This window comes from Saccopteryx leptura, chromosome 2 (genome assembly GCF_036850995.1).
Source record: "Saccopteryx leptura isolate mSacLep1 chromosome 2, mSacLep1_pri_phased_curated, whole genome shotgun sequence".
Classification (NCBI taxonomy): Eukaryota; Metazoa; Chordata; class Mammalia; order Chiroptera; family Emballonuridae; genus Saccopteryx; species Saccopteryx leptura.
The window spans coordinates 336,826,716-336,842,167 of NC_089504.1; the positions used below are offsets into that span (position 1 = coordinate 336,826,716).

General features: G+C 49.9%; 1 protein-coding gene across 2 annotated transcripts in view; it reads right to left on the bottom strand.

The window, feature by feature from the left end:
- Positions 1-15,452, bottom strand: part of KSR1 (kinase suppressor of ras 1) — a 164,191-nt gene that overhangs the window by 59,455 nt on the left and 89,284 nt on the right. For both annotated transcript variants that reach the window (XM_066363751.1, XM_066363752.1), the window contains exon 2: positions 13,327-13,467. In XM_066363751.1, coding sequence (XP_066219848.1) covers positions 13,327-13,467 — 141 coding nt within the window. The remainder of the gene's footprint in view (positions 1-13,326; positions 13,468-15,452) is intronic.

Genomic DNA, 15,452 nt, shown 5'->3' on the forward strand with positions numbered 1-15,452 from the left:
CAACTAGGTGACCAAGATTTCTCAGGAGTTCCTAGAGGTAGGCAGCCCCTCTCTGAAATACTATCAACAATTCCCACCCCACAGGAGCTGAAGAAGCCCAATGGAGCCCTGAGTGGATGGCCAGGACGCAAGCCAGGTGGCCATCGCCAGAGTCCCCAGGGTCTGAGGGTATGAAAGGAGCCAACAGATATTCATGAACCAACCGGAGGGAAACCCTTCCTCTGCCAAGGTCAAAGCAGAGTTCGAAGGCACCTTAGAGACAATCTAGTCTAACACTCATTTTACAGAGGAGGAAAATAAGGTCCAGAGAGGGAGGGGACCTGCCTGGTCACCCAGAACAACAGTACCAGAACCAGGGCCCTGCCAGTGACCAATAGCAGGACATATCCTATCCCTGGAGAGTCTACTGTTTTCCATGGTGAGTATCTCTTATCCCGATGTCAAGAGTTTATTCTTGCCACGTTTCCTGAGCTGCCTAAGAGATGAGCCAGGGGAAGACCCCCCCCCCCCCGAGATCTGCCCTGAGAATCACCTCCAAAGGTGCTGGCCCAAGGGATGCCAAGCCATGTGCTTGGCTCGTGGGCACAGAGTCCCGTGCAACCTGGAAGCAATGGGCTTCTGGGCTCATGGTCTCACTCGGAGCCTCGGCAAGTCCCTAAAGTGCTGGTGGCTCAAAAGATGATGGGTGGGCAAAAATTCTCAACTCCACTTCCTTGCCTAGCCCTGCTCATACCCGTGGTGACAGTACACACACTTCTTTTTGAAAAGAAGCAGCAAACCCCACAGCAGCAGCTACACCCAAACCACCAGGTTCTGAGACAAGGCAAGGACCATCCCGGCCCATGGCACCCTGATTCTTACTCAGCTTTTCCACATGCTTCATCTTTCACAACCATAAAATCATAAAAATAACAACTACAAGTACCACTGCAACCCCTGAAGTGACCTGGACACAACTGCTTAGTAGCTAAGGAAAGTGAGATGCAGAGGGATTACGTTCTGCCTGAAGTCACAGCAAGTGAACGATGGTGCCTGGATTGGAGCCTGGTCCGTGAAACTCCGAAGTCAGCACTCCCGCCTCTACAGCCGGGCTTCCCCGGCCTGGTTGACCAGAAGCACCGAGAGGCAGGGCCGGGTCTGCCGGCACAACCTCAGTTTCTTCAGCTCCCTGTAGAAGGAGCGGGCTCAAAATAAATGTGTGCCCTGTTCAAACCAAAAGTATGGACAGGCCAAAAACCATTCACTAGAGGATGGGGAAGATCTATTTCAGAAAGATTCTACTAGTTCCCCAGACACTTGATCACAAGGAAGGGGGTGAGACAGTGAAATGGAAGTCACATTCTGGAGAAACCAATGCAGATTTCTCCAGGCGTGTTCCAGTTAGCAAAGCAAGGACTCATTCAGAGAGCAGACAAGTACGTACGCCCGTTTCAGGGACTCACGGGAAGGCTGGCTGAACCCAGAGCCCAGCGCCTACCTCGCCGCCCTCCGGCCGGGGCTGGTCCAGGCCTCGTGCTTCTCGCAGCACCACGGGCGGCGGGGCCCCTGTGCCCCTTGCTGTCTTGGTTGTCACCCAGCTCCACAGGCAATGCATGATGAGGGGCCCGAGCCCAGGGTCTCTGGCAGCCCCGGCCCCTTGTGTAGTATCTCAGGGAAGGACGAGACAGGGAGAGTTTTTGTTTTCATGACTGTAGTGAACAGTCACTGTAGCCAAAAATAGTCTGTGCCCGGGAGCTGGGGAGTCAGCACATACCTCCCGGAGCAGGTGCTGGGTGTGAGTTGCGCAGGCTCCAGCGGGCCTCACTGCAGGGGGCCAGGGACCCAGGCGCCCAGGATACCAGGCCACAAACAGAGAGGGTTTTCCCTGCCTCACTGTCCCCTCCAAAAAGTCTGACCTGAGTCAACAAGGAGCATGATCAGCTCCTTCCTCCCAGTGAATCATCTGGGGAACCCCACCCCCACAGGAACTCGAACGGCCCCCAAGTCCCCTGCAGCTCTCACACATTTGGGACCGGGTGGTTTGGACACTCATAGGCAGAGCCATATAAACCACCAGTTTTCAAAACTCACAGAACTGTACACCAAAAAACAGTTAAATTTACTATACGTAAATTAAAAAACAAAACAATGTAAAAGGTTAAGGGGCTGGCTACCAAAGGCTGGTGGGATTGTGGTGGTAGGATTTTTTTTAAAACTTTTTAATATTTTCTAATTCTTCTGCAATGAACATTTGTTTGTTTTTTGTTTTTGTTTTTTGTTTGTTTGTTTTTTGTATTTTTCTGAAGCTGGAAACGGGGAGAGACAGTCAGACAGACTCCCGCATGCGCCCGACCGGGATCCACCCAGCACGCCCACCAGGGGCGACGCTCTGCCCCTCCAGGGCGTCACTCTGCCGCGACCAGAGCCACTCTAGCGCCTGGGGCAGAGGCCAAGGAGCCATCCCCAGCGCCCGGGCCATCTTTTGCTCCAATGGAGCCTTGGCTGCGGGAGGGGAAGAGAGAGACAGAGAGGAAGGGGGGGGGGCTGGGGTGGAGAAGCAAATGGGCGCTTCTCCTATGTGCCTGGCCGGGAATCGAACCCGGGTCCCCCGCACGCCAGGCTGACGCTCTACCACTGAGCCAACCGGCCAGGGCAACATTTGTAATTAGATGTACAAAATGTCACTTTAAAAAAAATTTTTTAAAAAGGAAAGCTGTTTCAGGCATCACAGAGGGAATGTGCAACCTGGTCCTATCTGTGGGAATTTAAAGTGAGAGAAAGAGAGAGAGAAAGGGAGAGAGAGCGTGCACGCGCGTGCAATGTGTTTCGTGACCTCAGCTTTGGAGCCAGACTTCCTAGATATGACTCCTGACTCTACTCACTTACCATCCAGGGGACCTCAGGTAAGAGACAGTGATACTTTCTCTCTCTCTACTGTAAACGGGGGATAAAAGCATTGCCTCCTGCTATGGGCTAAACATTTGTATCTCTACAAATTTCACGTGTTGAAACCTAATCCCAGTGTGATGGTACTGTATTTGAAGGCATGCCTGTGGGAGGTGGAGCCCTCAGGAATGGGATTAGTGCTCTGGGAAAAGCAACTCCAGAGAGCTGCCTGGTCCCTCCCACCATGCGAAAACATGGCAGGAAGATGGCCACCGATGAACCGGGAACTAGGTCAGCACCAGACACCAAATCTGCTAGCACCTTGATTCTGAACTCAGCCTTCAGAACTGGGAGAAATACATTTCTGTTGTTTATAAGCCACGCAGTCTGTGGTCTTTCTGTTATAGCAGCCTGAGGGACTAAGACGCTTCCTCACAGGGTTATTGGGAGGACTGAACGAGGAGCTCACAGCTCCGTCCCAGGCCCTTTGGGAATACTCACTAAAGAATTAATAGCACAATTCAAGAATAAACTACATAAAAAAAAGAAAAAAGAAACCCCAAACCAACAAATAAGGCGTATAGCATTTCTTCTGAGTAATAAGATTATGGGATAAACTATCAGTAAACAGTAGTATTACTGTTTTCTTTAATTGCTATACTTTTCACATCTTTTTTTTTTTTGTATTTTTCTGAAGCTGGAAACGGGGAGAGACAGTCAGACAGACTCCCGCATGCGCCCGACCGGGATCCACCCGGCACGCCCACCAGGGGCGACGCTCTGCCCACCAGGGGGCGATGCTCTGCCCCTCCAGGGCGTCACTCTGCCGCGACCAGAGCCACTCTAGCGCCTGGGGCAGAGGCCAAGGAGCCATCCCCAGCGCCCGGGCCATCCTTGCTCCAATGGAGCCTCGCTGTGGGAGGGGAAGAGAGAGACAGAGAGGAAGGAGGGGGGGGGGGTGGAGAAGCAAATGGGCGCTTCTCCTATGTGCCCTGGCCAGGAATCGAACCCGGGTCCCCCGCACACCAGGCCGATGCTCTACTGCTGAGCCAACCGGCCAGGGCCACTTTTCACATCTTGAAAAGGAATTATTATGTGTAAATTACTGGATGCTAAGGGAAAAAAAAATAAAAGTCAAGAAGCAATGATTATTTCTGTACAGGATTATAGATCACTTTTCTTTGCTTTTCCATATTTTCTAAAATAAGTATGTATTATTTTCATAGTGAAAAAAATGAAGAATGTTATTAAAAACAAAAACTGAGAGATAGGTTCACCTGTTATATTCTGGAAACATGATCTCTGCAGACCAACTCCAGGGGCTAGGCCTTTGACAACCATCTCTGAGCCTCCCTCCCACACAGACGCACAAGTTCTGCTCACTGATGGGAAATGGGGCACAAGGGTCACTCCTGAAGCCCCCAGGGGAAAGCCAGGAGGTCCATCCCTAGGGAGAGCCGTGGGGAGGCTAAGGGTGGGTGCTGCAGTAGCAACTGTTACTGCTGTCTGAGAGAGAGAGAATTTGTGTATGCCTCTTCTTCTATCAGCAGGGCTGGCTTTCCTCCAGGAACTCATTTCCCGAGCACAGGTGTCCCTGACCCTTCAGACCTTCTACCACGCTCCAAAGCTCTGAGACCATGACCCAGTTTGGGCTGACAAGTTCTCCATTTCCTGGTCCTATGATTGGTTCTATATGAGCACATGACCAAAGCCAAGCCAATCAGGGCCTTCCCTGGCATTTTTCAGCTACAGTTCTAGGGGGAAAAGCTCTCCATAGGCAAGCACTACCATTACTATGCTGGCAGGAAGTGAGGCTTGGTGGCAGCTGCCCTTCATGACTGCCACATGGAAGGGGTCTATCTGAGAAGTATACTCTAATAGTATCATCTGAACCCATGTATCCAGACTTCCCTGGATGTCTGTTACCTAAACTGATAAAAGGCTTGGTTGGCTTAGGCCAGCTGATATTAGAACTTGATATGAAGAAGTTCTAACTAGTAGAAGAATATAATAGCTTTTACTTAGTATGTCATACTATGCGAGTTAAGTCATACTTTACTTAGTAAGTCATATATGTCATCCCCATCTGTTTATCCATCCATCCATCAACAGACAGTCACTAAACACCAGCTGTGTGCCAGGAACTTTACTTAGCATTGGGCTACAACAGTGAACAAAACACAGTCTTCTTCCTTAGGGAGTTTACATTCCAATAGAAAACAGAATAAAAAACCAATCAAAATAACTAAAATGTCATCAAAATTTGTGAATAAGCGTGAAAAAGGAAATCAGCATGCCTAGATAGAGTGAGGGGTATAAGCAGCATCTAATTTTAGACAGGGGGCCTCTCTGAAGAGGTGACTTCCAAGCTCCTGTTAGAGGGAGAAGGCGCTAGCCATGAGGATATAGAAATTTCCAGGCAGAGGAAAAAGAACATACAAAGGCCCTGGGTTATGACAGGAAACAATCTGATGTGTTCTTATATGAGGGGAAGAGAGAGGAGGGGCAGAGGTGGGGTCTGAGTTTTGTGCTGAGTGCAACAAGACACCAGTGAAAGACTGTACTCAGAAAAGTGAGATGATGATCCAATCCGGATTTTAAGAGGAATCACTCTTGGCTCATGGAAAAATAAAGGAGAGGGCAAGAGTGGACACAGAGAGTAATGTAGGTGCTACTGCACAAGTCTGTGCAGTGGCTAGGATTAGGGAGGTAGCAGTGGGTAAAAGGAGACATAGGCTTGGGATATATATTCAGAAAGAGAGCTCACGGGATTTGCCAGTCAATTGAATGGGAGGCTGAGGAAGCAGAAGGAATCAGAAATGACTCCTGAGTTTCTAGCTAGAGCATCTGACAGAAGAGTAAACAGACTCAGAGAGGCAAGGGACTTGTCCAAGATCACACCACTGGAAGTGGCAAAGTTAAGACTTTGCCTCCCAAAATTCCAGGGGTCATGCTCTTAAGCAATCTTATTTTCCAGTCTTGCTGCCCCCCAAAAGGTGTGCATCTGGAAGTAAGGGCCAGTGGTATTTATATGCTATTTTTTAAGAAAAGAAGAGCAATAAGCAAAGAGACTTTTGCTTTATAATAATTAAAACAGCATGGCGTTGACACCCAAATTCCCTAATATCTAGCTGGTCAGATCTGTTCTAGAGCAATCTTGCCTTTGAGTCGGGCAGTCCCTGCAGGAGGAGGGACAGAACACAATGACAGCCCAGAAGCGAGGTGGTCCTAGAGGAGGTTCACGTGCACACTAAGCCAAAGCCATCTCACATCACAGCAGGGCCACAGGCTCACAGCCTTGCTCAAGTCCAGACCATCACCAACAGAAACCAGAGGAACGTAGGCTTCAGCAGGTCATTGGCAGCCCTAAGACCTACCCCCACCGGTCCTGCAATTCCACCTCCACAGCCCCAGATGGGACCTCCCGAGACACCTCGGCCCAAGACACCTATCTCTTTGGATGATCTTATTTGAGTTCAGTCATTCATTCAATAAGAACACCTACTCTATGCCAAAGCAGTGAACACAACAACCAAGTCCCTGCCTGTGTGGTGCTTCTAGCATCATAAATTTTCACTGGACCGGGCAACTCAGAAATTCAAGGAGTGAGGAGATGGGCTCACCCGCTTAGCCGGCCAGGACAGGGCTAAGCAGAACAGCCATGCATGTGATTTTTCAGATTTCTAGAAACCAGGGGCTTACAAAAGGACACTTTGGCTCAGAATCAGAAAAATAAACCACTTCACTAATTAGACAGAGTGATATATGCACATTCCAGAAGGACAGGAAGTCAGGTGCAACGCCTAGAATAGTACCTGGCACACAGAAGGCAGTCAAGACATTGAGTAAGTGCCTGACTGGACCAATAGGAAAAAACAGGATTCTGCATCTTGCCACATCTCATCCTTTCCTCCCTCGGGGCCAGGCAGTGTGCTTCGCACTGTGGTCATTCGAGCATGTGTACATCTCATCACCCTGGTCCGCCCGGTTTCCCCAGGGAAGACTGTATTTTGTTCCTAATTAACACCCTAATAGAATTAATCTGGATCCAAGGCACGTGATCAATGGTTCTAGAATAAATAGTTCAAGGAAAGAAGAAAGGAGAGGAGTAAGGAAAGAAAAGAAGGACAGAGGGAGGAAGAGAGAGAGGAAGGATGAATGAGGAAGGGGGAAACAAGGGAGGGTGAAGGAAAGGAGAATGAGGAGAGGAAGGGGAGATGAGAAGAAAGTTCAGTTCAATTATACATCTATATATGGTAGCCCCATGCTCGGCTATTCTGAGTACGAGGTCAGATGACAAAATCATGTAGGAAGATGAGCCTGGCATTGGAGTCACAAGGACGTAAGTTTGAATTCCAGTCCAGCTATTAGCTAGCTGCTCAATGCTAATGTCACTCAACATCTCTGAGCCTCAGTTTGCTTAGCTATAAAATGGGGATTATAGTGTCTTCCCCACCCCCACCCCAGACATAAGGATTATACAAGATGACATATACCACCTTGAAGTTTGCCCTCTGCTTTCTATATCCCAACCTCAGCTCTTCTCCTGGCTGGGTGGGTTACACCCACATGCCAGTCCAGTGCCCAGCCCTGCATCTCCCCATCCTCTGTAGTCCAATGCCACTTTTCTGTTTTAATGTTACATAGCTTCTGCTTCACACAGCCTACATTCGGGGCCCACACAGCGCAATGACCGCTCCCAGACAATGGCAGACCAAGATGGTGGCAGAGGTCAGGTAGGATTTTTCCCCATCCCCAAAAGAGGGCCTGATTTTAAACATGGGAATGCAAGGATAGAAAAAAAAGGGAAAGAGAAATTTGCCCAGTCAGGGCCACAACAAAAATCCCTTCCCGGAACTACCACCATCTTCTACTACAAAAAACGTCACCAGTGAGAGCTGGTTCAGGGGACCCAGCAGCCTGGGCTCTGGCCCTGGAACGCCAGCCTCTGCAGCACCCACCTCTGCCTGCCAGAAATGATGCTAGCCAGCACTAGCCACTTCCTTTAACAACTTCCAACAGGGAAATTGCTAAAGAAAAAAAATATGGCCCCATGCCAGCAGGCTCTGTAATCATTTCCCCAGCTGCAACCAGAACTCCAAGTTGCAAGTTTTAGTTTTTAACCTGTGGGAGGGGGTGCGGTGGGTGGTGGAAACAGTCAGTGTGTGACTCTAGATGTCTAGGGAGGAGCAGGCGCCCTGCCTCCACGCACACTTCCTGCACACTCCTTATCCCTCAGGCCGTCCAACCCTCCGTGCTGATGCTCCTTATCCCCACGCCCGTCCCCGTGATGAATTAGCTCTCTCACCCCTAGGAGTTTGATTTTTCCCTAAAATATAATAATTCTAATGTTCTCCTCTCTCTCTCTCATACACGCACACTTCAGTGACATGCCATATAAAACCCAACCCCATGCTTTCTGTGAACCCACCCTGTGACCTCACCAGCCTCCTTCCAGACCAGGCCCTTTCAAACCCTTCCTGTGAGGTCGGCACCAGCTCACTCAGTCCTTGGGGGTCTTTGCAGGTACTGTTCCCTCTGTCTGGTGTTCTCTTACCCTTCCCGCCAGGCTGGCTCCGGCTCTAGGAAAGCCATCCCTGGTATTGGTCCTTTTCTGACTTCCCCGGGCCAACTCCGCCTGCTTGCTCCCACAGAGCCCAGGCTGGCTTCCATCCGGGCACTTGGTGTCAGTGCCCATGCATGTTTCACTCGAGCCTGTGAGCTCCTGGGACCGGGCAGAGTGTCTTTGGCATCTAAGGTCTCAGCCCAGGGCCCCACCAGGGCAGGCTCCAGACCTGCACAGCCCAATACAGCAACAGCCATGTTTATTTAAAGTAAATTCATTAAGATGAAATTTTAGTTTCTCAGTCACAATATGCGATTTCAAGTGCTCTATGGCCACATGTGGCTGGTGGCTACTATGCTGGACAGAACATTACAGACCGTTTCTAGAAAGTTCTATCAGACAGTGCCACTCTAGATCAAGGTCTGATAGCTGGGCAAGCATATGCTTATCTGTCTCCAACATCCCCGGAAGAGGGACTGAAGGAGGAATCATGGGTCACACATGTCGGAAGCACTGCAGCAGGCTGAGTCTGACTCGGTGTGAAGGGAGTCAAGAGTGTAGATAGAGTCCCTTCATCCCCCAGAAACTGGAACGTACAAGCGCCATCCTGGGGCCACTTCCACGTCCGTCCCCTTTCTTTCACCGGCAGAAAGGTGTTATTTCCTGGAAACTTTATGACCACAAACCAGTGACCATAATCTAGAGCCAAAAGCTGAAATAATATTTAGATAACCCTAGAGAAACGGACCCCAGGAAGGCAACACTGAAAAGGAAGAAGGAGATTATACATACACATCTGGCTACACAGATGTATAATGTGTGTGCTTTCCAGGGAGAAAAATCAGGAAGCCACGAGGGGTCAAGACCAGCAGGGAACTCATCAAAGAGGCCAAGAGGACAAATCCCAGTACATGGCGACCATCCCTGGGGACCTTGGGGAGCAGCCCGGGGGTAAAGCGCCAATTCTGGGGCCCTTCAGCACTGAGAACGCAGAAAAAGGAAAAGGTCAGACTCCCTGCATTTGGACACCTTCCCCATAAAACCGAAGAAGAGACAGATAAGAGACCCTGTTTTAAAGTCTGGCATCGCCATCTTCCATTCCATGGCGACTTTCAGTCACTCCTTCACCCAGCAAGTACTTGCCAAGGGCTCCCCAAAGGCCAGGGGCCGTGCTGCTAGGCACACGGCCTCTTCTGGGCATAGGCCGATGCCTTACACATGGGCCTCTATGTACGCAGGAGCGCACCCCTCAAACAGTCATTCCTAAGACAACCTGAAGAAGCCTCACCTCTTACTAGACTACTGTCACAGAAGAACAAGATGGATGCCTGTGGACTAACGCAGAGATGAGGTTAAGACTGAAACCTGCAGAATGATATACATATATTCTACGATCCCATTTTAGCAACTGTAACAAAAAAACGGGAAATGAATTTATATGTAAATAAAAACAATGTGACTCCCTAGATTGGATCCTGGAACAGAAAGAGGACATTAAATGGAAAAACTGGTGAAATCCAAATAGATTTTAGAGTTTGGTTAATAGTAATGTATCAGTGTTGTTTCCTTAGCTTTGACAAATGTGCAGTGGTAATGTCTGACGCTAACGATGGGAAACTGGATGAAGGTGAAGGGTTTATATGGGAATTCTGTACTATCTCTGCAACCTTCCTATAAACCTAAAACTTTCCCAAAACAAAATGGTTATTTAAGAAAACAAACAACGGCCTGACCAGGCGGTGGCACAGTGGATAGAGCGTTGGACTGGGATGCGGAGGACCCAGGTTCGAGACCCCGAGGTCACCAGCTTGAGCGCAGACTCATCTGGTTTGAGCAAAGCTCACCAGCTTGAGCCTAAGGTTGCTGGCTTGAGCAAGGGGTCACTTGGTCTGCTGTAGCCCCCGGTCAAGGCACATATGAGAAAGCAATCAATGAACAACTAAGAAGCCGCAACAAAGAATTGATGTTTCTCATCTCTCTCCCTTCCTGTCTACCTGTCCCTCTCTCTGACTCTCTCTGTCTCTGCCACCAAAATAAATAAATAAATAAATAAATAAATAAATAAATAAATAAATAAATAAATAAAAAAGAAACAATGGCTTAGACTTCTGTTCAGAAGTCTGAGGGTTCTATCTCTGAGGTCAACTTTGGAAAAACATGAGATTTTTTTTTGGCTATTTGGAACCTCAGTTTATAAAATTCGCACCTAACTTTGATGGGCAGAACCAATTTTTACTAAACGCACACAGGATCCATCTGGGCCTTGGGTGAGTGGGGCGGGGTGGGTCAGTCAGAGTCCAAACAACCATCTGGGTTGAAAAACAGAATAAAACAGAACCACACCCTGGGGCCGGCCTTGAGGCCTGTGCCCAGGAGCCCTCTGACCCTAGGCCCCACTGCCGTGCTCACAGCCGTGTGCAAGGAGAAACACAGACACGGAGCAGAGCCAGGCGAAGGCAGCCCCTCCCGGGTGCCGGTAAGCAGGGGCTGGGTGACCAGGGGGACAGCTCTCCATCCTTCAATACCCTGGCCCAGGGCCCAAGCACCAAGGGGAGGTTTGAGAGGAAGACACTGAGGAGCCATCTTTAGAAAAGGGGCTGGGAGTTTGGGGAAAAGGGTGCTATTCCCAGGCAACGATTCCTTGTGGTTCTTAAATCCCAGGAGGAAAGCTGCCGGCTGCCGCCCAGGAACCCGCAGGCAGCCGGCCCACCTTCCTCCTGCTCCCCACCCCCTCCCACTGGTGTGGATGGCGAGGGTGCTTTGGTGTGGCCCTTGGCCTAGCTCCAGTTGGTCCTAGGTGCCACGCTCTGCCTTCAGCCCTGGGACGAATCCCACTGCCTCTTGATTCAGAAGGCTGCCTCTCACCAGTCGGCTCCCAGGCTTCCACCTGCGCTCCCTCTTCATGGCTATTTAGAACTGCCCCGTGTGAAAGTCCCCAGTGCTCTCTGTGGGCTCTGGCTCCCGCCAGGGAGTAACAGCAGCCAAGGAAGAGAAGGGGGAGAACTGCCTTCATGTTCCTTCTCCCATCCCAGCAAACACTACAGTGCCTCTAAGCATTGACCCTACAACTGCCTCAGCAAGCACATGGGGATCCTCCCATTTTACAAGAGAAGAAAACTGAGGCTCAGGGAGATAAACAATTTGGCCAGGTTCACAGAACCAGGTCAAGAACCAAGCATTCCCAGGAGGAAGGGGAGAGAAGTGGCTGAGGGCGAGGACTGAGAGTCAGGAATGGAGAAGTGCCCAGCTCTACTCCTCATGGCTCTGCGATCCTAGGCAAGCGAGTGCACCCTGTGGGGCCCTGGCTTTCTCCACTGTGAAATGACAGAAACAGTACCCGGTCCCAGGGGTGCTGGGACAATCTGATGAAACAATGCACCCTGGCCGGTTGGCTCAGTGGTAGAGCATTGGCCCAGCATGTGGAAGTCCCGGGTTCAATTCCCTGTCAGGACACACAGGAGAAGCGACCATCTGCTTCTCCACCCTCCCCCTCCCCCTTCTCTCTCTCTTCTCCTGCAGGCATGGCTCGAATGGTGTAAGCAAGTTGGCCCTGGGCACTGAGGATGGTTCCATGGCCTTGCCTCAGGTGCTGAAATGGCTCAGTTGTTGAGCAATGGAGCAGCAGCCTCAGATGGGCAGAGCATTGCCAGGTAGGAGGCTTGTCAGGTGGATCCCAGACAGGGCACATGCAGGAGTCTGTCTCTCTGCCTCCCCTCTTCTCACTTAATAATAATAATAATAATAATAATAATAACAACAACAATAATAATAAATGCATATAGAGCACGCGGCTCCTTAGTTGTTCATTGATTGATTTCTCATATGTGCCTTGACCGAGGCGTACAGCAGACTGAGTGACCCCTTGCTCAAGCCAGTGACCTTGGGTTCAAGCTGGTGAGCCTTGCTCAAAACAGATGAGCCCGTGCTCAAGCTGGCGACCTCAGAGTCTCGAACCTGGGTCCTCCATATCCCAGTCCGACACTCTATCCACTGTGCCACCGCCTGGTCAGGCCTCATTAGAAATTTTTAAAAGACTAGAAAGAAATATCAAAATCTTAATGATCATCGATTGTCTCTGGTAGTGAAAATAGGAATGTGATTTTTCCTTCCTCTTTTTTGTTTTTTAAAGGGTTTACATACAATGAATTCATATAACTTTTAAAACAATAGCAAGAGTCAATTTTAGAAGTAAGGGATTTAAAAGGCCTGACTGGGTGAACTGCACCTGCCAAGCATTGATTTATGTATGCCCCACAAGAGCTGCCCTGTACCCAACACCTCGCAGGGGGTCTCCACGCGTACTGCTTGATGAGCTGGTTAGTTGGTGTGTGGGTAGGTTGGTTGAATGGATGGGAAGAGGGATCAAAGGAGGGAGACAGTATATTATAACAGTTACAAAGGAAAAGTAAATTCAGACCCTTGTTTTCAAATCCCAAAGCTATCACTTACTAGCTGTATAATTTTAAACAAATAATTTAACCATTCTGTGCTTTAATTTTCCCAAGTATAAAATGGCAATAGTGACAGTAACTCCTTCACACGGTTTTGTGAGAATTAAGTGACATTATTTCTGGAAAGTATTTAACATGGTGTCTCTCGCACAGCCAAGGTTTCCAGAAACGTTGGCTGCTGTCCTTACGGCAAACCAATAAGTGACCGGTGTGGTCAGGATCTCTGGCTCATAAAGCAATGGCGGCCAGGACACATGCTAGAGCCACATTTACCCTGGATCCCTCCTGCTGCTGCCCCCCAAATATCCCCTTGCTGAGAGTAGACCGCATTGCCTCGCATTCCTAGCCACAGTAGAGCTGTGCTTGGGTTTGCATGTGGTCCCTTTGCTTGACCCACCCCAGCCCCAGCCCCAGCCCCTGACCCAAGCCCCACGGCCCGCGTACCTGCACCACCTCTGGCCTCACGTTGAAGGTGTACAGCCAGTCACTGAAGTGAGGGTAGCTGTTGAGCTCCGAGGTCCTGTCATCAGGAGCCACGCTCAGCTTGCACTGCCGTTGCTTGCAGATATACCGGACAAGCTTTGCCTGCAAGGAGCCCAGAAAAGAAAAGAAAAGGTGGTTCATCCAGGGCATACACATGTGGCCGCCCTGAGCACGCTATAGGGGAGCTCTGGCAAACAGGAGCCCTTTGCTGCCGTGCCGACAGCGCTGAAGCAGAACAGAGGGAGGGAAGAGAGGAGAGGTGTCGGGGAGAGTCAGCAGGCCATCTGGAGAGCCACCCCTAACTGCTACCCCACCCAGGGACGGCTGACTCTGCCTCCTCCTCAAGACCACGAGCCTCAGAGAGAACAGGCAAGACTGGTCAGAACAGAGCACAGTTAAAACACAAGAAGGACTTCCTGCTGGGGTGGAGGAGGTTAGTAATTGATAATGTGGAAGATACGGGGGTTTAAAGACGCGTCCAGCCTGGAATCAGACTGCCTGGGTTGGGACCTGGGGGCTCAGGCACACCCTAGCCCTGTGACCTTAGACAAGTTACTTAACGCCCCACCCCCAGAAAGGCCTCAGATTCTCCCTCCAGAAAATGGGGATAATAATAGAACCTCCCTCTCAGGGAGGGTGAGAAAAAATAAAACATTCAGTGCGTGCCTGGCCCAGGCGTGCTGGCCATGCCTACGGGGCTACAGCAGTCCTAGCGAGGGTCCCTGACTCAGGTCCAGCGACAGGCTTCCTAACCCTAACCCTGAAAGGTATGCAAATTTCAAACACGTGAGTCTGTGCATTTTCCAGGAGAAGAGTGTCCACAGCTTTCAAACGCCTAAAACTTCAAATGAAATCTATTTAAATAAGGTCGGCGTGACGTTCTCTTTAACGAAGACTGGGCTCCGTCTGGGTGGCCTGCACTATACGCGGGAATGCAGACGGGCACAGCCCGGGGCTGACGGAAAAGAAGGCAGCGGCTCCCACGGATGGAAATGAGCGCATAATCTGAAGGAGACCAGGGTCCTGGCTCGGCTGAGGCCAAGTGATCCTGGGACCCAGTGAGAGCTACCGAGATGCTGAACAAACTCCAACGGCCTCACATTAGAGACGTTCTAGCTTTCCCAGAAGGCAAGCACCACCTTCAAAGTCCTGTTCAAAAACCCTGCCATTGGAGCCACCTCCCTGTCCTACTACCCCTCAGAGGGTTTTGTTGTTAATACATTCCTTTCTCTTTCATCTGTACATATCTCAGTGTATTTCTCTAAACAGCAGTCACAATACCAAAAAATTACTAATGATAATTATAAGTTAAAATTGCCAGTGTCTAAGAGGGTTCCCAACTTCCAAAGAAGTTCTTGACCACCTGCGCACCACGCACCCCTTTGGCAGCCTGGGGATGTCCATATCTCTAAGAATAATGCTTCTGAGCGAATGCAACAAAACGCTTAGGATAATAAAGGAAATCAATTACATGTAAATACATTTATCAAAACAGGTCTTAAAACAGTGATGGGGACTACAAGCTTCTTTATTAAAGCTTGAAATCATGTCTAGCGTGGGGCTCACAGCGATCATAACTTGGAAGCTGTGCTTTTTTCAGGCAGCTCCCTAACTGTCACATGATATGAAAACAGCTGTGATTCCTCCTGGTGACCGAGTCACATATTTGCTGAGACAACTGTGCCTTGTTGCCTTCATCCAGATCGAACGACAGACTAAGTCCCAGGCAACGTTAATGAAAATGAAGGTAACGTCTTTCCTCTCCAGATTCACAAACCCTCAGAATTCTCTCCACAGACTCCGGGTAAACAACCCTTGTAGCTGGAGGGATGTGAGGCGTGAAATGAAACCAAAATGACAACAGAACCACGGCTAGAGCCGCCTTTCTGAAAGCTCCCCCACAAACTTGTCTGGTCCCCAGCTAGCTCCCAGGCCGCCAGACTCAGGGGCCCGGGCTCGCTCATGGGAGCTGTTAAGTCCTGCTATCTTCCCAGGGCTCAGTGGCCGGTGAGGACAACTGCCAGAGAGGGAACACTGAGTGAGAGCAAAAATAATGCCACTCAGCTGTACAGCTTCTACCTTCAGTG